General features: G+C 40.8%; 1 protein-coding gene across 5 annotated transcripts in view; it reads right to left on the bottom strand.

The window, feature by feature from the left end:
• pgap1 (post-GPI attachment to proteins inositol deacylase 1) overlaps window positions 1–22,574 on the bottom strand; it is a 189,151-nt gene that overhangs the window by 37,431 nt on the left and 129,146 nt on the right. For all 5 annotated transcript variants that reach the window (XR_005944544.1, XM_041200460.1, XM_041200459.1 and 2 more), the window contains exons 23-26: window positions 21,803–21,938; window positions 11,676–11,726; window positions 8,627–8,865; window positions 7,155–7,259 (exon numbers count right to left, since the gene is read on the bottom strand). Coding sequence is in view for 4 of the 5 variants with exons in the window: in XM_041200460.1 (XP_041056394.1) it covers window positions 7,155–7,259; window positions 8,627–8,865; window positions 11,676–11,726; window positions 21,803–21,938 (531 nt within the window). In the remaining variant the exon portion in view is untranslated. The remainder of the gene's footprint in view (window positions 1–7,154; window positions 7,260–8,626; window positions 8,866–11,675; window positions 11,727–21,802; window positions 21,939–22,574) is intronic.

Raw genomic sequence — 22,574 nt, forward strand, 5'->3', positions numbered from 1 at the left:
GCAATAGGACTTGATTAGGACACAATAACTGGAGTGAGGTAGTGCTGTAAATAGGCTGGGACACTACAATTCATTTTGAGCTATGCCGATAGTTGTACAATATGTAATATTGATGGCAGGGGAACCAGCATTGTTTCAGTTGAATTCAAATTCAAAGACCCCGTGCTGCCTGACTAAATGGCTGGAGCTAGGGGTGTCTGCAAATAACCTTCAACTTATATTCAAGCAGGAAGGTACAGGAGGGGAGAAAATATTAACCTGAGAATTATTGGTGGAAAAACTCACCCAGGTATGAGTTCTTCCCAAGACTCTTTATACATTCTGAACTGTTTGATGGCTTTGAGCAGACATGACTGACTTTTCATGTGAGTGAACAACAGGACAGTGAGTCAACTGTATAGTTCTTTTAGGCACAGTCTGCACTTGCAGAGGGCTCTAAACCAGGGGTGGGGAACCTACAGTCCATGGGTCGGATCCGGCCTGTTGCTCAATTTTATCCAGCCTGCAGCAAGATTAGCTCAAATGTTTTGTGTAGAGTCTGAATGCAGTACTAGATCTTTCTATTGCCTAAATGACTTTGTTTTTATTTGTTGTCTCAGATGCTATTTTTAGTAAGATCTGTACAAACTAATCATGACAACGTGGCTGCTCGTTTGTCTCTGTAACAGACCACGATGGTGCGTGAAAACAATTAAGTCCCAGGTGAACTTTAGGACAGTGTTAGACTTTTGGATTGGGAAACTTGCCACCTAGTTTAAACAAAAGAATGACACCAGGAATTCTGAGAAACATTATCATTGACTATGGTTGCTGTTCTGTGGGAAAAGCTCAAATCACTAGATTACAAGTTGCCAATGCAGTTTTATATACTAAAGCTCTACCCACACTGTTGATTTTTATGTGCGTGGCCCGCAAATGATTTTGGCTGTGTGTGAATGCCCATGATAAGAAAAAGGCTCCCCACCTTTGCTCTAAACAATCAATGGTGCATAGCCTGATGGAATTATAAAACCAGTGCAAAGTGCATTTACAAAATGGAATATTCTCAACCTTGAAATCCACAGGGGAACAAAAGTCTGTTATTCAATAGCTATAAAATATGACTGCTCCTTATCACCGCAATACATCTAAAAGTCGACTGTTGGACTGAAATTGATGCTCCACTTTAGATCAGAATTATAGGCAGGACACTTATTAATAATGTGAGAATAGATTTTTAAAAATATATTTTTGGGGAATATTGTGTTACTCTGTGAAGAAGGCTGTTCACACATATGTGTGTGTGTATGTGTGTGTGTGTGCATGCTCGCACTTGTGTGTAAGTTGGTGAAGGTTACTAGAAGACAGGTTGTCTTGGGGGTTTAAAACATGAAAGGATAGAGGAGTTAAGTTTGAGGTACAAGTGAATAGGTTGGATCTAACATTTGCATTTTTAGATAAGTTGAGAGTTTGTTTGAATATCAAAGGGAAGTCAGAGGTACCAAGAAACATGTTTGCACCTTGCAGAAGTTCCTTAGGTAAATAGAAAAGGATACATTACATTTTATTGACCTGAAAGCATTGACAAAATAGAAACATGAAAGATTTTATATTTGGAAGGATTTGAGTTTCAAAGAGGTGTGAGAACAATGGAACCTTAAATGAAAGGGGGAAAAAGGTATTTTAGAGTTACTGTGGAGAGCTTAGGGGTAGCTGTTATCTATGGCTGGTAGCTGTTAGCTATAGCTTTGGCTATTGGCTGTGTGAGGAAGATCTCCAGGAAATAGCTCTAGCCTGGGAGAAAATACAATATGAATCAGCCAGAATAGTCTTGAGCTGCTAAAAAGAGTCTTGCTCTGAAATTTTGGATTTCCACAGCAGAGTGGGAGAGAGTTTAAAAGGTCATGTGACCTTTTAAGATGGCAATCCTCTTCTAATCCAGTTCACAAAAAGGATTTAATCTTCCATTTGACTGAGGACACAGATCCCTTCTTCTTGTATAATCTTACAATTGGTGAAGAAGATTTTCAAAGTTTAAAGAGTCAACAAGGACTGCTAGTAGAATTTTCTATTAGAAAATCTTGGCTACAGCAGTTTGCCTTGGGTAATATTACTGGACTTTTATAGTTAAACATCTATAAGGGAGTGTTGCTTGGAAGGTAACTTGTGGATCTGGCCAAGTAGGGGGTCTTTTGGGGGAATATTTTGTAAGGCTAATTTAAACTGTGAAATGGTAATCTTGTGTGCTTGAATCTTTTTTATTCTTGTTAATAAAACTTTTACTTTTAATTTTTAAAATCCCAAAAGTCTTACTGGACTTGCTGCTGAGATCAGTACGTTTTCTTCTCGTTTTCAGAAAACAAAAAAAAGGGTATGGCCCATAAGCCAAATTTCCCTCTGGGATTTGGTTTGCGCAGCAATTAACATCTGCTGTGGTTATCACAATAATTAGAGATTTTAGGTATAAGCCATTACCCTTTTGTTGGACAACGTACTGCAATGATTTATAACTTCCATGAAAAACTATAAAAGGAATAAAACAGGACAAACTAATAGCTCAGCATTGAGCTAGACAACAGACACGACAAAGACACACTTAGCCCTGCAAACCCTGTAAAATTCTCCTCACTAACATCTGGGGATTTGTGCCAAAATTGGGACTGCTGGCCCATAGACTAGTCAAAAAACAGCCTGATATTGTTGTACCTACAACAGTGCTTTCAGCCAAATCCCAGACTCCACCATCACCACACTGGGCATGTCCTGTCACAGCAACAGGACAGACCAGTGGTGGGCAACCTACAGTCCGCGGGCCACATGCGGCCCATCAGGGTTCTGAGTGAGGCCAACGGAGCATTTTGTTGACCGTTGTCTATGCGCAGAGCCGCCAGATTCTGTTGGTTTCCATCTGCATAGGTTTTTTCCTACTGGTATTACTAAAGTGATACACACGTAAAGCAAGGGCACATGAAATGAGCAGTGTGCTGGTTGCACACAACATTGACTGAGAGAGCTGTGCACTCTCTCAGTGTCCAATCAAAGCATTGCTACGGTTCAATTGGCATGTCTTGCAAATTCTTATTTATTGAGTCATGGTTAGCGCACATGTCTGATTTCAATCTTGCGGCGCACTGAGATGAAGGGGAGCCAATCATGCAGCCCACTCACTAGCCTAGGTTGCCCAACACTGGGACAGACCCATTAGAGGTGGCAACACAGGACTGCATGTATGTTAATCAGTGGAAGCAGCATGCCATAGACAGAACCAAGTGATTCCACAACCAATGGATTAGATCAAAGCTCTGCACTTCTGCCACATTCAGTCATGGATGTTGGTGGATAATTAAAGTACTAACAGAAGGTGTAAGCTCTGCATACCTCCCCATTCTCAATAATGACGGAACTCAGCACGTGAATATAAAAGGCAAGGTTGATGTCGCTGAAGCCAGAAGAACTGAGTAGATGAGATTCCCATCACCAATGAACCCAGTCTTCAGCCAATTCGAATCATTTCACATGATAGCAAGAAACAGCTGAGTGCACTGGATACAGAAAGGGTTATGGGCTTTCACAACATTTCCAAATATAGTGTTGAGCTCTTGAGCTCCAGAACTAGCCCTGCCTCTAGCCAAGCTGTTCCAGTACAGCTTCAACACCTGACAATGTGGAAAATTGCCTAGGTGCGTTCTGTCCATAAAAAGCTGGACAAATCCAACCCATTAATTACCACCCCATGTACAGAATTTAAAGCCCCTCCCCACCCCCAACTAGGTCAGTTCAGAGGCTGGGGTGGTGGGGGGGAAGGCATGGTGGTGCCACGTGATCAGGCAGGAGGTTATGGGATGGAAATTCCCCTGCCTCCCCACCTCCCTCTGATCAAGTCCAGGGTGGGAAGGCTTCCCACCCCAGAGGATAATTGAGGCCCTTGAGTGGACACTTAAAGGCCTTATCCCACCACCACTAGTATTCAATTAATGGTGCGCGGGAACTTGTCATCCGCAGAGGCTGCCCAGCAAACCCTGATTGATGGGGGGAGGGGGGGGGTGGTGTAACCTCATTCACAGGCCCAATCGAAGGATCTGGTGTTAGGGTAGGGGGTGCCACTGAAAGCCATGCCCCAACCCTTGCATCAGACTTCCCTCCCCACTCCAGCACCCCACTTTCTGTTAACCCCACCCTGCTCAATTAACTGCCTCCGGAGGATCCAGTAGGGTAGGCCCAATGCAACTGGCAGTGCTGCCGGACTTTGATTGGCCAGCAGCTCCTGAAGTTGGAATTTTCACCCTATTGGAGCCTTAATTCAGTGGGAGGCCTGACACTGTCCAGCTAAGTGCCTGATTATCTCAGAATAGTGTGGACCTCCCATGAAAAGGCAACTTGGAGCTCCCACCAGTTCTTAGAAACGTTCAGAAAAAGTTCACTGGACTGATTCCTGGGGTTAGCTTATGAGGAAAGGTTGAGCAACTTAGACTTATACTCATTAGAGTTTAGAAGAATGAGAGGTGATCTTATTGAAACATATAAGATCCTGAGGGGATTTGACAGGGTGGATGCTGAGAGGATGTTTCCCCTTGTAGGGAAGTCTAGAACTGGGCAATACAGTTTAAAAATTAGGTGTCTTCCATTTAAGACTGAGATGAGGAGAAATTTTTTCTCTGATGTTCATTAGTCTGTGGAATTCTCTTAGCCAGAGAGCAGTGGAGGCTGGGTCATTAAATATTTAAAGGCTGAGTTAGATAGATTTTTGATCGGCATAAAGTCAAATGGTATTGGGGGACAGGCAGGAAAGTGGCGTTGAGGCCACAATCAGATCAGTCAATACCTTATTGAATAGCGGAGCAGGCTTGAAGGGCCAAATGGCCTACTCCTGCTCCATGTGTGTTCTCCAACTAGTGGGCAGGACCCACATTGCCATCACTAAATTCCACCCCATTACTCTACTTTCAATCATCAGCAAAGTGATGGAAGGTGTCATTGACAGTGCTATCACACAGCACCTACCCTCATGAATAACCTACTCACCAATGCTCAGTTTGGGTTCTGAGGCTTCAGACCTCATTACAGACCTCTGCCCAAATATAGATGAAAGAACTAAATTTCAGAGATGAACTGAGAGTGCCATCAAGGCAGTATTTGGCCAAGTGCAACATCAAGAAAGTCTAGTCAGATTTAAATTAATGGGAATCGGGGGGAAACTCTCATTGACAGCAGTCACATCTGATACAAAGGAAAATAGTTGCTGCTGTTGGAGGCCAAGCCTCTTAACCCAGGACATCGCTGCAAGTGTTCATCGGGGGACCATCCGAGGCTTAATCATCTTCAGTTCCATTCACAACTCCTGAAGTTAATGAAGCAGTTCATGTCAGCTTGCAGCAAGACCTGGGCAAGGTTCAGGCTTGGGCTGTTAAGTGATTTGTGCCACACAAACGTCAGGCAATGGCCGTCTCCAAAAAGGAGAGTCGACCCACTTTCTTTTGACATTCAACCGAACTACCATTGCTGAATCCCCCACCATCAACATTTTGAAGGTTCACCTTTGACCAGAAACTTAAATGGATGAGCCACTTAACCACTGTGGCTCAAAAAATAAGTCAAAGGCTGGGTATCCTGCAGTGACTGAATAATCTCTTGAATCCCCAAAGGCTTTCTACCATTTACAGGGCACATGTCAGAATTGTGATGTAATACTCTCCAGTTTCCTGGATGAGTGCAGCTCCAAAAATACCTGAGAAGCTCGACACCATCCAAGACAAAGCAGCCTCCTTGATTGGCACCCCATCCACATTAAACATTTACTCTTTCCACAACTGGCGCACTATGACAGCAATGTGAACCATTTACACTACAGCAATTTGCCAAGACTTCTTCAACAGTGTCTCTCAAACCCGCGACCTTGCCAGGAAAGACAAGGGCAGCACTTCAAGGAAAGACAGTGGCAATGCTACCACCTCCTGACTTAGAATATATTGTCGTTCCTTCAATTACACTAGGTTAAAATCCTGAAACTCCCTTCCTAACAGAACTTTGGAAATACCCTCACCACACTCACGACAGTGGCTAAAAAAGATGGCTCAGCTGCACCTTACGAACAATTAGTGATGATCAATAAATGCTGGCTCACACATATCTCTTGAACTTTCTAATTGATTTGTGCATTAGTACATTACTGCAAAGGAACATTCATACGTTCAAGGCTTCTTGTTTCCAAGAATTAATCAAGCTCAGTTTTACCTGTACAAAATGGGTTATCTAATATGCAAACAGAGCCACTGTCTCAAAAAATATCAGTAAAATGCTTGGCTAAAATTAATATATTTTCCTATTTATGAATGGCTTATGAGTCCAGATTCATATCACAAACATATCTGTTTTAAGAAACTTCATCATCATTTAGGCTGTGATGTTCTCTGCTCCCCTAGTACTTTCCTTGTGTTCTGCCCTCTCCAGGCTCCTGCTACCTCTGGGCTCCTGCCAAGGATCGGCAGACTCTACAATGAGCTGAAAGTAAATACCTGTTTTCTTACAAGTACTTACATACAGCACTTTCATATTATGAGCATTATATGGTATTGTAATTTAAACAGGGTGGTCTGTCATAACCGATCCAATTGAAAAGGGTTCCTTCAACAAAAATAGCTTGAAAACCACTATCCTTCAATATTGCATAATTAGCCTAATTTGGAATTTTGCATTGTCATCATATGCAATTCTGTTTCTGATCAAAGTCTTCCCAATGTTCTCTGAAGATAATGACTCAATTTAAGTATTTTACAGGATAAAAATGACAACTGACCTTTCTTGTTCACACTTACATTTTTAGCATGGGGCAAGCAAATAATGATGACAACATCCATATCATTTAATCTCGCATCACTCTACTGCTGTATTACATTGAGAAACTGGTTTTGAAAGATGAATTATATAATAGGACTAACTACAATAGTGTGTTAACAACATCCCCTGCTAGACAGGCTATTAGCTAGCTGTCTTTACACCCCCACGTCAATGCCTGGCTGTCAAATTTAATATGTTCGCATTTTTTGAAGAGTTGCACAGGGGTTGTTATCCTCCATCAAAATAGTCAATGAAAGCAGGAAATCATGAAAATATCAGCTTGAAACTCACTATGTACTTTGCTAACAAGTTATAAAAATGTAAAAGCAACATAAAATTACCTTCTCTTCACTGAAGTTGAATGTGAATTAATGAGAACTCCCATGGAGAACACCAGAATAATTGCAACAAAACCACAAGGGTCAGGATCAAGCCTTCTGGAATACCTGTTTAATGGAACAAAATATTATACTATTAATATAATATCTGAAAACAAGGAAAAGAGAGAAAAGAACTGGCAAATCAAACTAATAAATCCACTGCACATTAAAAGAGTAGCTGAACAATCAGACTGCATTTTTTACCTTAGCCATGAAATTGCTCTTACGTCCATAAACTAACCTTGTGGCAAATAATATTTAACCGTTGTTAATAGAAGATAAGGATACACATCAATTTAGAGACACATAAAGAGAGCAGTGTGGTTTTAGGTCTATACAAGTCTTGTACTTCACAAATGTAGGTTTGTAGCACATTTTTTCTTCTTTCATTATATTTTTAACTCTTTAAAAAATGCCAAATTGTTTCTAGGTACAAAATTAGTTTGTTTGCTAACTTAAGAAATGCATAGTATAGATGCCAATGACACAATGGCAATGTGTGTTTACAGAGATGACAGTGTGAACAGACCACACCACAGGAACAATTTGAGTAAATTCCCCATATAGGGTGAAATCTTTACACAACAATGCCTTGTAGTCAAGCTTAAGTAACTAACTTCATATTTTAGTGTCAGATCATCAGTGAATGTTACTGACTTGATGACTGATGAAAACAGTGGACAGTAATTTTACTAATACATAAAAACATTGTACTATTTCCTAGTAATAGTGCATTTTCGGAATTCCCTCTCTTCTGGTCGGTTAAGCATTTTAGAATTTAGATTCAGTGTTTTAAAATTGGCGTAACTTCAAGCATGGCTTTGCTCACTTTGAATAGATGGGGAATTCCAGCATAGTTTTCATTTTGGTCTATCTTTCATTATGGAACACAGTGGGAGATCATAAAGCACTACTAGATATCTGCAGTGATATATTTACATACCGGACAAACCACTTGGGTGCAATGATCATAGATGAGTGTGATTGTGCAGTGTGGATGGAATTGATACAAACGTTACCCCTTCACAGGCTTTTTGCCTCAACTAGCTAGGGATGTGTGGAAGCGTGTAGGATGTAATTTTCTCCACAGTCACTATTAGTGCTGTAATGTACCCAAACATTAAGTACCACAAACAAAGTAGGTGACACATGCCATGTCACTGTGTACATTGCTTTCCCCTACAAATTAAATTCCCTTTAAAAAACAAGCTTATTAGACTGCCTTCTCACATCAGCATTAATGTACTACTCACTTCTGCTTTAAATCCAATCCAAGCTATTCAGTTCAGCTTAATAAAAATGTAATGGCAGTGACACAATAATTTTGACAGATCAAAAGAATACACCCTTTAACCCTTAATGCCGAATAATTTTTTAATTAGAAAGGTTAATATTCTCAATGGCTACTCAAATTGTTAACAAAAAGATCTTACCTGAGATTTTTAAACCAGTAAATGAATGAGGGTGCACTAAATAGAATAATCCAGTTCAATAAATGTAGGATTGTAATGTGAATCTGAAGGGTATCCACTGCGCTGTCAACATCTGAAACTGAAAGCAGTTTAAATCTATCTGAGCCTGGCTGTTCTGGTTCTTTCAGGACATGCTCTCTCATTCCAGACTTGTCTCCTCCTTCTTTTGTAATTTTCTTCATATCTTCTTGATATGGTGCCTGAAAAATAGAACTTTTGTTGCCTGTTAGAATTTAAAAAAAAACACAGCCAGAAATGTTATACAAGGAAATATAACAAAAATATTGAACATGAACGACGCTGAGTTACTGACAGAGGTTAAATTTCAGTATTTCTGAAATACTTGCAAATAAACTAAAAATGAATTCTGAGCAGTAACTGAAACCAAAAAAACCTGCTCATTAAAGCTAGTAACTTGCTGGTGATTTTCTATTCATAGTATATAATTTTAGAATTATACATTTGATGATCTCTCTAGCTGCAACAACAGCCCTGCATAATACAACATAAATTATCATCTGTTTCTCCCTAAATTTACTGCAAGGTGATTCTAGATGAGAAGTAAGAGAACTAAGGTAAATGAATCTGATGGCGTATTTGCACTGCAACTACTGGTCAAGTCCTATTAGCGTTGTTTGGATCTGCTTCAGTTTTAGGGGAAAGATTTGACTATGTACAGATACAAACATGGCCAGAGAGCCCTGCTTTCTAAACATGTAAACTAAGGTTAGACAAAGTACTTGCACTGTCCAAAATGTATCCCTATTGCATTTTGGAAAGCACACTTGACATTGCTCTGCCTGTACAGTTCATGCAGTGTCAAACCGAAGCAATGTGAGGAGCCCCCTCGAGGGAATCCAGAGGCAGGTTGGGCTCAAACAAAATGTTAAAAAGTAATCTTCACAATAGTTAATGTTTAGAGTTATGCTAAAGCTTTTCAATAAACACATTGTGGTTTTTTTTGGAAGAGTAGACAATAACTTCTGCTTTCAAACAATTGACATTTAATAGCTACTGTACATTAAACTTGCATTAAACTAAGTTCCTTGCCACGATTTCCATGAATATTTGTCCAAAATATTGTTACTACCTGTTAAAACAAGAACTAGTAAACAATTGAGTTCAGTAACAGAAGTGCCGTGTCCTCTCATTTCTGGAAGGTGAGTTTGAAAGGTTGCTTTTATTAGTCATAAGATCTAGTATGAAATGAATTTGGGAAGTCTTGATCTGGGTTCCCTGCAAGTATTATCTAACATCACAAATTTGCCCTTATTTTGGCAGAAGTTGGCTTTAAATTAACAGCACTACTCAGAATTGTCATAAATATGACTTCTATGAGAAAAAGAATTATGTAGGTGGGATTCTGAAGCTGAATTTAAGGTTCTGAATCTGCCTGTTCTATATCTGAACTGTCAATGATTACCAAAAGCAGAAAAATATTCCATTCCTAAGCACTGACATTGCTTAACTTGAACATAAAACTTTAAGAACTTCATTTGGAGATGTTGAATTTTTGGCCTGCATTTACAAGTTTTAGTTTTTAACATGCTATTTTAAAAGCCATCTCAACAAATCTCTGAAGTTGTATTTTTTTAAACCAGTGATATAGCTGAGTACTATGAATTACATAGGTACAAGTTGGCAAAGTACACTGATTGTTGCTGTACTCCATTCCAAAATGAAGTGTCCCCAGCAGTTCCCTCCCTTTTTAAGTCATTGATCTCAGCTGGCACATCCAGAAGCAGGTGTATCACATGCAAGGAGATGATACAAAATGGTGATGACCAGAAGAAATAATTTTGAAAATAAGCACTTGAAATGAATAAATATAAATGCTGCAAAAATGGTAGAATAGATTACACTTGACAGAGCCGACAGATTTAATGGGGACAATTTTCACCATCACTCCTTGGTGGTAAACTGGCCGATTGGATCACCCGCCCTTTGCAGAATTCACTTGATCCTCATGTCCAATAAATGAAACTAAAAATCAGACCGGTTCGACAACTATTAGGCAATCTGCTCCATCAGCAGACTGTCCAAGTGACAGGCTCAAGATTTTCCCCACTCCCAATTCTATGCACCCTATTCCTTATCTGAGTGAGGATGACAATTTAATTTCCATACCTAGATCAAAAGCTGTGCTTAATCAATGCTTTTTCTAGTATAAACCTGTATAAAAGGATAAAAACTTCTGAACTATAAATGAATAAAAACACATCACGTCAAAATGAACATTTCCTGCACTGAGGTGGAGAGCAAGATAAAAACAAGTGCATTGGTTAAAGCAGCAATGTAAATGAATTGACAAAATAAATATGTGGCATCCTCTACTGACGTGATTCTTACATTTACAAGACCTGTTCTCTTAATTAAATGAGTGTGATCCAAGTAATAGTCTGGAGCCTCCTGTTTTTCCAACAATTGAAATTATGGAAGTCAGATCCAAATTTGTCAAATATTTTTAAAGGTGAAAATGTGAATTATCATCTCCATATTCTTCTTTGTTCTTTTTACATATTATTATTTCAGAACAAGTGTGTCATACAGTTGGTAACTTAAGATTATTCCTTCAAACTTAATATATTTTCAAAATTCTTCCAGCAATATTGAAATATGGCAATATTAACTACAATAATGAAAAAGTAAAACCGTTTTATATTCTGGACTTTTTCTTTAATTATAAATAGAACAAGTGAATAAATAAAGGTTTTTTTTTACAAAAAGAAAACTAATTTATTCTCATTAACTGCAGGATCAAACTTGCTGACCAAAGAGCTGTTACACACAGATTTTCATCAGAGGGTTATGTTAGGCTGTAAAACAGCAATAATAAAATCATTATGCCAGCTCACCACTTACTCTGGCACATTTTTAAGGATAATGCAGTTAGAGGCTCTGACCAGACATTTGTTTTTGCCAGAAAATGATGAAAATATCCCATATAAAGACAATGCTTACAAATTATACATTAACATAATAAAGTACCAAAAATAAAAATTAGTCATACCAAATTAAGAATGCCTTTCATTGTGCACACTGAAGATTGCAGGCTTAAGACCTAGGGGAAAATTCAAGTTAATTAATTGGGCACTTAGTTATAACTAATTGCTATCTACCAACATTTGATACAATAATGATGTCAAATTGTTTAATTTAAAATACATACACATAAAAATCTTAAATATACAGTTTAAATTTATGGCAATGGCTGAAATGAATCACATAATAAAATACAAATAATACTGTCATTTACATAGTATATTATGTTTAAAGATATCAAAGTTTTTACTCAATGAGTTATTTATGGAATGCAATAACCATCGTATTCGCATAACATGGCAGCAATTTTGTAGCAATAATGGCCTGTGAACAATAAAACAATAATGAGGTGTTAACAGTTAATCTGCATTGAGTGGTATGGGTTGAAGGGAAATGTTGGCTAAGGTACTTGGAAAATTGCATGCTTTTCTTTAAATTATGTCCTTTACTGTTTAACTCTGTTTTCTTCCACTTGAGTGACATGGGTACGTCTTGGGAGGGCTCTCAGATTTGTCTGAAGCAATGCAACAACATTGTTATATACAGAAATCGAAGAGCACAGAAAAAGGCAAAAGAACAAAGGAAGACTAGATTCTCTGCCAGAACCTCTGACATTTTAAAGGCATGATAACGAAATAATTTAACTGAAAAGATGCAGCATTTCATCGTTCATCAAACATCTAAAATCCTTGAATCAGCAGAAAGAAGCAGCAGAGATCAGATAACTTGAAAAGGGGAGTTAAGGTTATAAAAAGGTGAGCACCTGATTGAGGAAAAGTAAAATGCCATCACCAGCTAGAAGCAGATTACAAAGCGGGGTCTGTTAAAAAGGAACATTCATTTCAAAATTAAAAGGCCACCAATCGAGAGAAGTGTATTTAAAATGTAGAGAATCAGAGTGAAACAAAATTAACAGGAGAGAACTTAATTTAAAATGGGATGCCGGAGGGAAACAAAAGGGCAGCACCCAAGTAAAGCATTAATTTAAAGTAATGATGCGGCCTTTATAATAACTGGGAACATTTTTTGGACAAAGAGGATCAACAGCTTGCATATAAATAAAATGGAAACAAGAAAAGTGAGTCATTCGAATATAGTTTAAGAGATCAATTTAAAGTAGGTAGGTGGGAAAGAAGAGTTGGGATAAATTTGGATCTGAGACAACAGTGATTGTAGAGCAGAATGTAGTATCCAGGCAAATGTGGACACAAAGACGGAAAGATGCATACAGGAAATGGATGCCAGAAACAGGTAAACATTGAGTGGCCAAGAAAAAAGGAAAACCTAAAATACAACGCAGTTTCATGAATGTTTGTAGCTTCTGTCATTAATGGATCCACATCCCCCTTAGTCAGTCTCTTACTCAATATATTTCCAAAAGCTTTTACGACTAGTCTTTCTATTACCTGCTAGTTTCTATTACATTCATAGTTGTAGCTCTTTACAATTTCTTTGTGTCCCTTTGTTTTTTCTGTATTAATTCCAGTCTGCTGGATTACCACCTTTCTGTGCATTTGTGAAAGCCACTTCCATTAGCTTTATACTTCACCGTACCTCAAATTTTGACCGAGTTGCTTGATTGCATAAGTTTTGGGGTGTGCAATAGTTACATATTGTACTAATACTTTTTTGAATAGCTCCCACTGTTTTTCTGGAGATTTACTGGCTAATAGCTCAGTCCAATGTCACATGTTTGTCTTACAACTTATTTCTTCACAAGTTTAAAAATTCGGTTTGAAAACCTTGGCTCTTTCTCAAACTTAATGTAATACTTTTTCTACGGGTGACATTAATTAGCTAAATATAAATGAGGAATACCCAAACTGCTGGGCTGCAGTAAAAAAGAAGGGTAGTGGGACTAATTGGATAGTTGTTACAAAGAACTGATAGAGACACAGTGGCCTCCTTCCGTGCTATATCATTATTTGATTCTTATGATTCTAAATGGCTCAGCATCCAAATTGGTAAAGATAATGTTTCATGACCCAGTTGGAGGGAATGCAGCACACATTTTGACTTGATGATAGGTAATCCAGACAACATACTGTAAATGAAAATCAAGGCACATTAGGAGATAACAATTACAGAATTGACAATTTAATAGTGAGTTAGGTATATCATTTTAAAAAGGTTAAATTCAAAGAAATAAACGAACAGTGTAAGCAAGTTTCTTTTGCTCAACAACAGCCAAGTAGAGAAATGAAACACCTACCAAGACATGGTCCTGTAGAGCAAATAGACTAAACAAGCATGACACTAAATGAATGAAGAAACTAAAATTAAACGAGGAGGAAAAAGAAGCTTCACAAATCAGGGGAGAAAGGTGAAGGGAGTTAGTGGAATTTAGATTCCGGTCAAAAGGATATCCAGAGAGTAAAGGACATTAAAAAGACATAGCTCTAGATAAGAAACTTAACAGTAAAAGGCAGTCTTAAAGAAGAAAATTTTAAAATATACAAATAGAGGTTGAAAGAAGATGAGATTTAATATTCTAAATGCTTACATCCTCCAAGTATTCATAAATTGTAACATGAGCAACATGTCCTTTGTACAAATAATGATAACATAAGCAGAGTTAATGATATACAGGGATGAAATGGAATCCAAGACAGGCTAAAAGGATTGAAAACAAAAAAAAAATCCTCAGGGGTGGACAGTATTTATCCTAAACAAAAAATAAAAAATACCTGGAAAAACTCAGCAGGTCTGGCAGCATCGGCGGAGAAGAGTGCAGATGATGTTTCAAGTCCTCATGACCCTTCAACAGAACTAAATACAAATAGGAGAGGGGTGAAATATAAGCTGGTTTGGGGGAGGGAGGGGGATGATTGTTGGGACAAGCAAGCAGTGATAGGAGGAGATAACCAAAAGATGTCACAGACAAAAGAACAAAGAGGTGTTGAAGGTGGTGATATTATCTAAAAGAATGTGCTAATTAAGAATGGATGGTAGGACAAGCAAGGTACAGATAGCTCTAGTGGGGGTGGGGTGAAATAAGACTAAAAGGGCATAAAAAGTATAGATTTAAAAATAATGGAAAAGAAAAATCTACATATATTATTGGAAAAAACAAAAAGGAGGGGGAAGAAATGGAAAGGGGTTGGGGAAGGAGGAGGGAGTTCAAGATCTAAAATGGTTGAACTCAATATTCAATCCGGAAGGCTGTAAAGTGCTTGTCGGAAGATGAGGTGCTGTTCCTCCAGTTTGCATTGAGCTTCACTGGAACAATGCAGCAAGCCAAGGACAGACATGTGGGCAAGGGAGCAGGGTGGAGTGTTAAAATGGCAAGTGACAGGGAGGTCTGGGTGATGCTTGCGGACAGACCGAAGGTGTTCTGCAAAGCGGTCACCCAGTCTGCGTTTGGTCTCTCCAATGTAGAGGAAACCACTATTTATATTATAGGATTTATCCTATACTGAGATAGAAAGTAAGAGAGCTGTGAGGCATCAGCAGTGATCTTGAAGGAGTTGTTAAATATTACAATGGTGCCATTGAATTGGAAACAGGCTAATGTAATGCCATGTCCAAAAAGGATGGGAAAGGAGATGCAGAAGGCACAGTAAAGGTACTTGGAGATTGGAAACAGGCTAAAATGACACACATGTTCAAAAAGGTTTAAATTTATAATAATGCCTTTAATGAAGTAAAAACACCCCAGGCATTTCACAGGAGTGTTACCAAGCAAAACTTGACACCGAGCCACATAAGGAGATATTAGAGCACATGACCAAAAGGTTGGTCAGAGGTAGGTTATAAGGAGTGCCTTAATGAAGAAAAGAGAGACAGAGAGATAGAGAGTTTTTAAGAGGGAATTTCAGATTTTAGGGCTTTGGTAGCTGAAGGCGTGGCCTTCAATTGCAGAAATATCAAATAAAGGATGCTCAAGAGGTCAGAACTCGACAAGGGCAGATATTGCAGAGGTTTGTAACACTGGGTGGAGTTGAAAACAAGGAAGAAAATTTTTAAACTGAGACGTTGTGAAACCAAGAGTGAATGTAGATCAGTGAGTATAGGGGTGATGGACTTGTTGCGAGTCAGGACAGAGTTTTGGATGATGTGGACAAAACCGTCACGGCAACTTCTATTTCATATAAAATAATTCAGGAGTAAACTTGACGATTATCTGTACAATAATTACCTAATAAACTGCAGCCAAAGTGATTCAGAAGAAGAACATCCTGCTTGACTAACCCTGAAGACTACTATACTGTTGGATGCCCTCATATATGGTGTATCTAGACTTCCATAAACATTTTGCAGAATTCACACAAAAATATTAATATTCTAACTCAAATTATGGATTGTCAGGATATATTCTAGGAATGAATAAAAGATTGCCTTACATTTAGAAAGTACTTGAGTATTCATTAGAGGTGCCAGGTTGGGGGGCTAGATTAGAGTGAGGTATCCAAGGACTTGGTGTTAGGACTACTACTGCTTATAATTGAGTAAATGACTTGATCTCAAAGTGATTACATTTGCAATGATACCAAACTAAAGTGTGGGGTTGGGAGTGGAATCGTAGGAAGCAGTTCTGAAATTACAGAAAGGGTTGGACAAAATATGTATGTGTGTACAGCAATGACAAGTGGAATGCAATGCAGACATGTGTAAAGTGCTGTGAAAAGGAAGGTAACATGAATTCCATGAATGATGCTGAAACACAGACAAAGCTCAAACAGATGGAGCAGACAGAGGATGATATTCAGATGCTCAAGTCAAAGAAGACATATCCAAGTCAATGAAGAACAATAAAGACAGCCAATATAACACTGAACTTCAAAGTCAAAATAGTGCAAACAAGTCAAAGGAAATTCCGATCAAACTACACAGTGCTCTAGTCACACCAGACATTGAATACTGCATCCAGTTCTGGGTGCCGAAACGCTAAGAATATTCAAGTACTGGGAGCACTGCATAGAAGAACTGTGAGGCTGATCGGTGAGGCCGGTGTTATAAGGAAAGTTATAAGGAAAGACAGGAAGAAGTTCGGCCCTTCAGCCTGGAAAGGAGCCATTTGAGAGCTGGTCATCTAGAATTATACAAAATAGTAAAGGCTATGTGAAATGTAAACCTTCCAGCATTTGGTTATATTCCTTCATGCGCAGTTTCAGACAGAATGTAATTGCTTACTTAGCATATGCAACCATGATCAAACCCATAGGGGGGAATTGTCCCAGATTTGCACTAAGTTGGGTAGCAGGCAGGAAAAAGGATGTTTACCCACTGGCTGCAATGGCGGGCTTTCATGCCATATTGTCCCATTCCTGGCTCATTCATTATGCATTCTCAGGAAACACATCAGGTCGCTGGCGGGCGGCATCTGATTCACCCACCCCAACATCACCTCTGTCCTTCAGTAAATGGGGTGACATATTTAAAGGCCACTCCTGCAAAGAGCTAGCACTCTTCAAGGGATAGGAAATTGCTGGGAACTGATGGCTGCCAAAGAAAGGAAACATGCTGTCCCAGATTTAGCAACACTTCCCTGAAACGCCTATTGGATGCAGTAGAAGCCCTCTGCAATGTCATCTACCCCCACTCTGGTCGAAGGTCAGCAAGCAAGGTCACCAATCCAGCATGACAGGCAGCTGCAGCAGTAGCCAGCGTCAATGCCCTGCAAAACAGGACAGCCACCCAGTGCAGGAAGAGGACGCTCATCCATTCCGCCAGGGTAAATTACTCTTCTCATCACTTTCAACTCACAAACCCATCACAAATATACAGGGATCTCACACCTCAAGGGACAACAGCACTAACTCTCACACACACCCTCACACTGCCATCAGGCTCATATCTTCCAGAGCTTGCATCTTCATAACGTCCACGGCTCCGGTCACCGCACAAAGGTTCTATGCAGAGCCATGCATCCTGCTCACACTCTCTCCATCTGTTTTAATGCAGGAGAAGTTGGTTCACAACATTAGGGAGACGTCTCAGACCCGGGGGTAGAGTGGCCCTATTAGGCCCCTCACTCACCTTGAGGAGCGTGCTATCGTGCTGACTGCTGAAGACGTGGACCATGCCTGCGAAGGTGGTGAGGTCAACGGCGAACGCTCACGTAAGGATCCTGCACCACGTCATCCCTCTCTCAATCCAACTGTGAGTGCTCTCTCTCCTGCTTTTGGCACTGCTGTCATGCATTAATTATCTCCACTGTGGTTCACAGGGAGCTCTGCCAAGCCACCAACACTCTCAGCCAGCAAGTCCCTCAGCTCCATCCAAGCCCTCACTTCCAGCGAAGAGGACACAACCTCCATTGAAGAGCTGGGAATAAACAGCCTGGAAGACCCGTCACAGCACTTACCCACACCTTCCACCAGCCCAGAGAGATACACCTCGGTGGAACCTCGATCTAGAGCAGGCTCAGGTTCACAATCTGGTGGTCACCGCATGGACACGTGTCCACAGCAGGAGGAGGCAGGTTCAGTCGAGCTCTCTGACACATGGAGGACTGCTGGGGAAGAGGCATCTGTGAGGTCTGAGTCAGATGACAAGCCTTTGGATTCGGCCTTTCAACTCATTGTGGAGAGTCAGCAGAAGACAGGGAAACGTCAGGATGAGCTGTTGGAAGCCCACAGCAGAGCGGCTCGTGAGTCAGAGGAGTGTGTCCGCCTGCTCTCTGATGAAGTGATGCCCACATGTGCGTGCATGAAGGTCTCCAAGGGAAGGGTGGCAGATGCCATGGAGACGCTGGTTCAGCAGAGTGCAAAGATGTGGGTAGGCCTGCACTCTATCGCGGTAAACATGGTTGAATTTCTACAGCTGTAATGCAAGAGGGAAAGGGAGCACCTCAGCATCCCTCCTTCCCTTCAAGAAGTCAGGCTGGGCCCTCAGGCACCCGAAGGGAAGAGTAGCAGCTGGACACCCCTGGATCATCCACTCAGGAATCTCAGAGGCTGTCCTTTCCCTCCGAGTTCCCTTTGCCCGTGACCCTCAGCTTCATCCTCTGTCACTGCAGAGGGAGCAGCCGGCCCACAGCAGGACAGCCAAAGCAAGCCGGGGCCCTCAAGGCCTCGGTTCTCCAGAGGACCCATGTCGAAGTCATCAGAGACAACAGGGCCAACCATTTCACAGGTTGTCTCCACCACTGCTGCGGATGTCAGGGCAGCACTGAGAAGGAGCGGTAGTCTAGAAAAGTTAAGAATTTCTGATCAAAAGTGGCTGCATGGGTGAACACATTTTGTCACTCTGAAAATATATTCACCTTCACTGAATAATGTGTAATGGTGTCTTTCACCTTCATTTACAGGCTTCACAAGTCCTCCACTACATCTCCCCCCATTAGCAGTTTAGCTGCACACAGCTGGCCCACCAGTGATTCTGGAGGGAGAAGTGTATGTGTGGCAGGGTCTTTTGGAGCCTTAGGCAAGCATTCTCCCACACATGCGGAGCCTTTGTTCCGAGCATTTTCAATGCTGCCTGCTGGGGTTCTCTTCCAGTTGTCCATTTGAGCTGCCCTGCATCTCTGCCCACCCACTGATCCCATGCAACACCTGTGCCTGCCCAACACGAGGTTCCTTTCATTTTTGATTTTACAAGTTGTTCTGAATTATGTCTTCAGCTCCCCCTCCTTTCCCTTCCTACAGTCACCCACATCCTTTCCCTTCCCACAGTCACCCACATCCTTTCCCCCATCACTGTTGACCCCACTGGCATCAACTTCCACCTCTCCACTGTCACCTACCAGCAAGAACCCCTTTCTGTCCAGGTGAACATGCACATTCCCAATCTTCCAGAGGATCCCATCCCCATCCACACTGACCTCCTGGCCTCCTCCTTTCTACTCCCAGGGTCTATGTCTGTCCCCAGGTTCCCACCAACCACCCTTGCCGTTCTTTCTACTGTTACTGTTACACCCTCACCCTCCCGCCCTACCGTTTCACTCTGCCCTCTCTCATTCCCACCATCCCCCCTACCACACCCACCCTCATTTCGCTTCCCAGAAGGCAGTCATCGACTCCACAGACCCCTCCCTTGCATGTTCACCTGGACATCCCCCACTTACTCCTTCCTCTCCACTAACCCCTTCCTCTCTCCTCCCCCTGACAAACTCATTCCTCCCCCCCAAACTCCTTCCCTTACAGCTATCTCCTCAGTTGTCACAATCTCCCAGTTGCACCGTCCTCTCCTGTACTCCCCGCGCCCAACCTCATGCACCCCCCCCCGTCACCTTCATTACCCCCATCCCAACCTCAACACCCTGACTCCCTCGTTCCCTCCTCCCAACTTCATACCCCTGGTACACCCTCTCCCAGTCAAAACTACACCTTCCTCTCCACCCCCTCGACAATTATCCGTAGACGATGATGGTCAAGACACTAGTGTCCTGAAGCATACCCCAGACATCAACGGTGACCTTCCACCTTCCATAAGCTGCTTCATGGCGGAGCCATGTCCATCAGAATCCACCCAGCATACGATGCACGTGTCCCTCCAGGGTCCAATCACTGTAGGGCTCTAGCATCTTCTGATCCTCGATGTTCGTGATGCGAGCAATGCCCTAATGCTAAGTCCTGTCTTCTGCACCTCGCGCTTGCCTAAACGTGTTCCGGGTTGGTGTGCTTTCTTGGCGACGTGGGCGATAAATTTGACCTGGGGGGATGGTTCCAGTGAGCAGGGCTTATAGTTAGATGCAGATGTACAAATATGATGTTCCTGACGTGCACAGCAGGAAAGGCCGCCTGCCATTGACTTGCGGAGCGGGCAGTTGCAACCTGGTTTTATGACGTCATAAAGCCAATTTTTGGACTTCCAAAATTGCTAATTGTTTTACCTTAGGCCACATTTGAACACTTGTACATTGCAGCCCATGCTGCAGCCCATGCTTTATTCAATATTGCGCATCACTGCAGGTGCGTGCCCGCAAACTCTCATTGTGTCAATATCAATTTTGATTGGGCCATACACTGATGTCCACTCATGCCACCATGACGCCAATGGGAATGGAAAATTCCAGCCATAGTTTATTAGTCGCTTTCACCAGGCGGTATAAAACGTGTCCCAAAGTGAGCCATAATCACCTCTATCAGCAGTGGATGCAAAACAATTGCTGGGCTGGGCATAACCGCTTTGCTGCTGCTCCTCTTCTTTCAAATGTCTCATTTAAGGCAATCTCCACTGTGAAATATATGAATGTTGTATGTAAAAATTGCTGTATAAGTGGCACAAAGGCTCATAAGAGCCCAAGTGAAAGCAGGGGAAAGAAAATGATGAACAGTTCATTAATGGGTGAAATTCCACCTCTGTGACCTTTCCATGACCTTACTGCTACCTAATAACCTTGGAAGCTTCCATTTCCCATGCACATATTTTGGGTCTGACACTCTGAACACCACAAAATGATCTGCAAGCCAGTCCCATCTTCAATCAATATTTTAAGAGTGTTACACTTCCATTGGCCTCCAGAAATTATAGTGAAAAGTGAGGTAGTGCAATGATGTAACGGATCTTCATTCCCCTTTAGCACTTCCAGAATCTGATATAGCACCACAAAACTAGAGAGAAGCCATGGCAAATCTTTATAGGTGAAAACAAGTTGAAAAGTGCTACTCGTTTTACCTTAAGCCACATTTGAACACTTGTAGATTGCAGCCCATGCTTTGTTCAATATTGTGCATCACTGCCCACAAACTCTCATTAGCGCCAAATCAATTTTGGATGGGCCATACACTGATGAGGCAACTCCCAGCAAATCAAGACTGGGAGATGCTTGGAAATTGGTCCAACGGCCAACTTCTGTTGAGGAATCATGCATTACATAAACAACATCAAAATGGAGCAGAATTGCTAAACAATGAAATATGGGGAAATAGTCACTTATCTTCCTTAATCATGCTTTATGACTATATAAACAAGAATTAAGTGATGCATCTCTTCCTAATGCAATATGCAATGCTTGGTCAAGAAATACATTAATTCTGATTTTTCAAAAGTGGCTTAGAAGCGTATATTTTTCATTGAATAAATGCCATGGTATGACAACAGGTCAGTTTTCATTACAAAATGAAGATGATTACCTTGGACAATTTTACAAGAACATTAGATCATCTAAGAATGATTTAATGGCACAGCTAATCAATAAACAAATGTTACCTTAACAATATAAAGAATGTAACCAAGTATGAGGGCCGCAGCACCACAGGTGATCCAGGTGATAAAGAGCAGGAGAATCATAATACTGGAACTTCGAAAATTTAGTGGCTTATGTTCATTTTTAATAATACATGGCCTGCAAGATGGGAACAATAAAATACACTAGAGCAGTGTTCATCTGTAAAAATTAAGCTTAATATGTAATTCTTATTCAATCTACTCGGAACATTTAGATCTTTTTGTTTCCCGAAAAGCAAGTCTTGCCATTAACACCACTTTGTGAAACTCAAATGATTTCAACAAGTTATTTTGGCTTATTTTGTCCCAGTTCTGTTACACAACAGAACATCTTGTTTTCCTTTGTACACCTAATCATTAAATTGATAGAAATAATTCACTTCAGTAACAGAACAGAAATTTTCTTAATTGTTCTATGCATTAGCCAAATGAATTAGCAAATCTTTGGTCTCATGTTGCCTCATGGTTTCTATGGAACCTTAAGTTGAAGTGGCACAATTAAAACTCTTGCCAAAGCAATCTACTTCTTTACATACATAAACAACATCCTAAGAGTCCTAGTTATTAAGCGTGGATGGGTATACTCTAATGTAAGCTCTAGCATGAGGCTCCAGTAAAAAGTGAAGAACTGTCATTGAAGAATAGTCTGTGGCCTGTCCTTCATCATCCTGTCAACTAACCTTATCAACAGATCTAAGATTGGTTAAAATGCTTGAATTTAACAATAAGGTACATTACCAAGAGTTGACAAAAA

This window comes from Carcharodon carcharias, chromosome 12 (assembly GCF_017639515.1).
Source record: "Carcharodon carcharias isolate sCarCar2 chromosome 12, sCarCar2.pri, whole genome shotgun sequence".
Classification (NCBI taxonomy): domain Eukaryota; kingdom Metazoa; phylum Chordata; class Chondrichthyes; order Lamniformes; family Lamnidae; genus Carcharodon; species Carcharodon carcharias.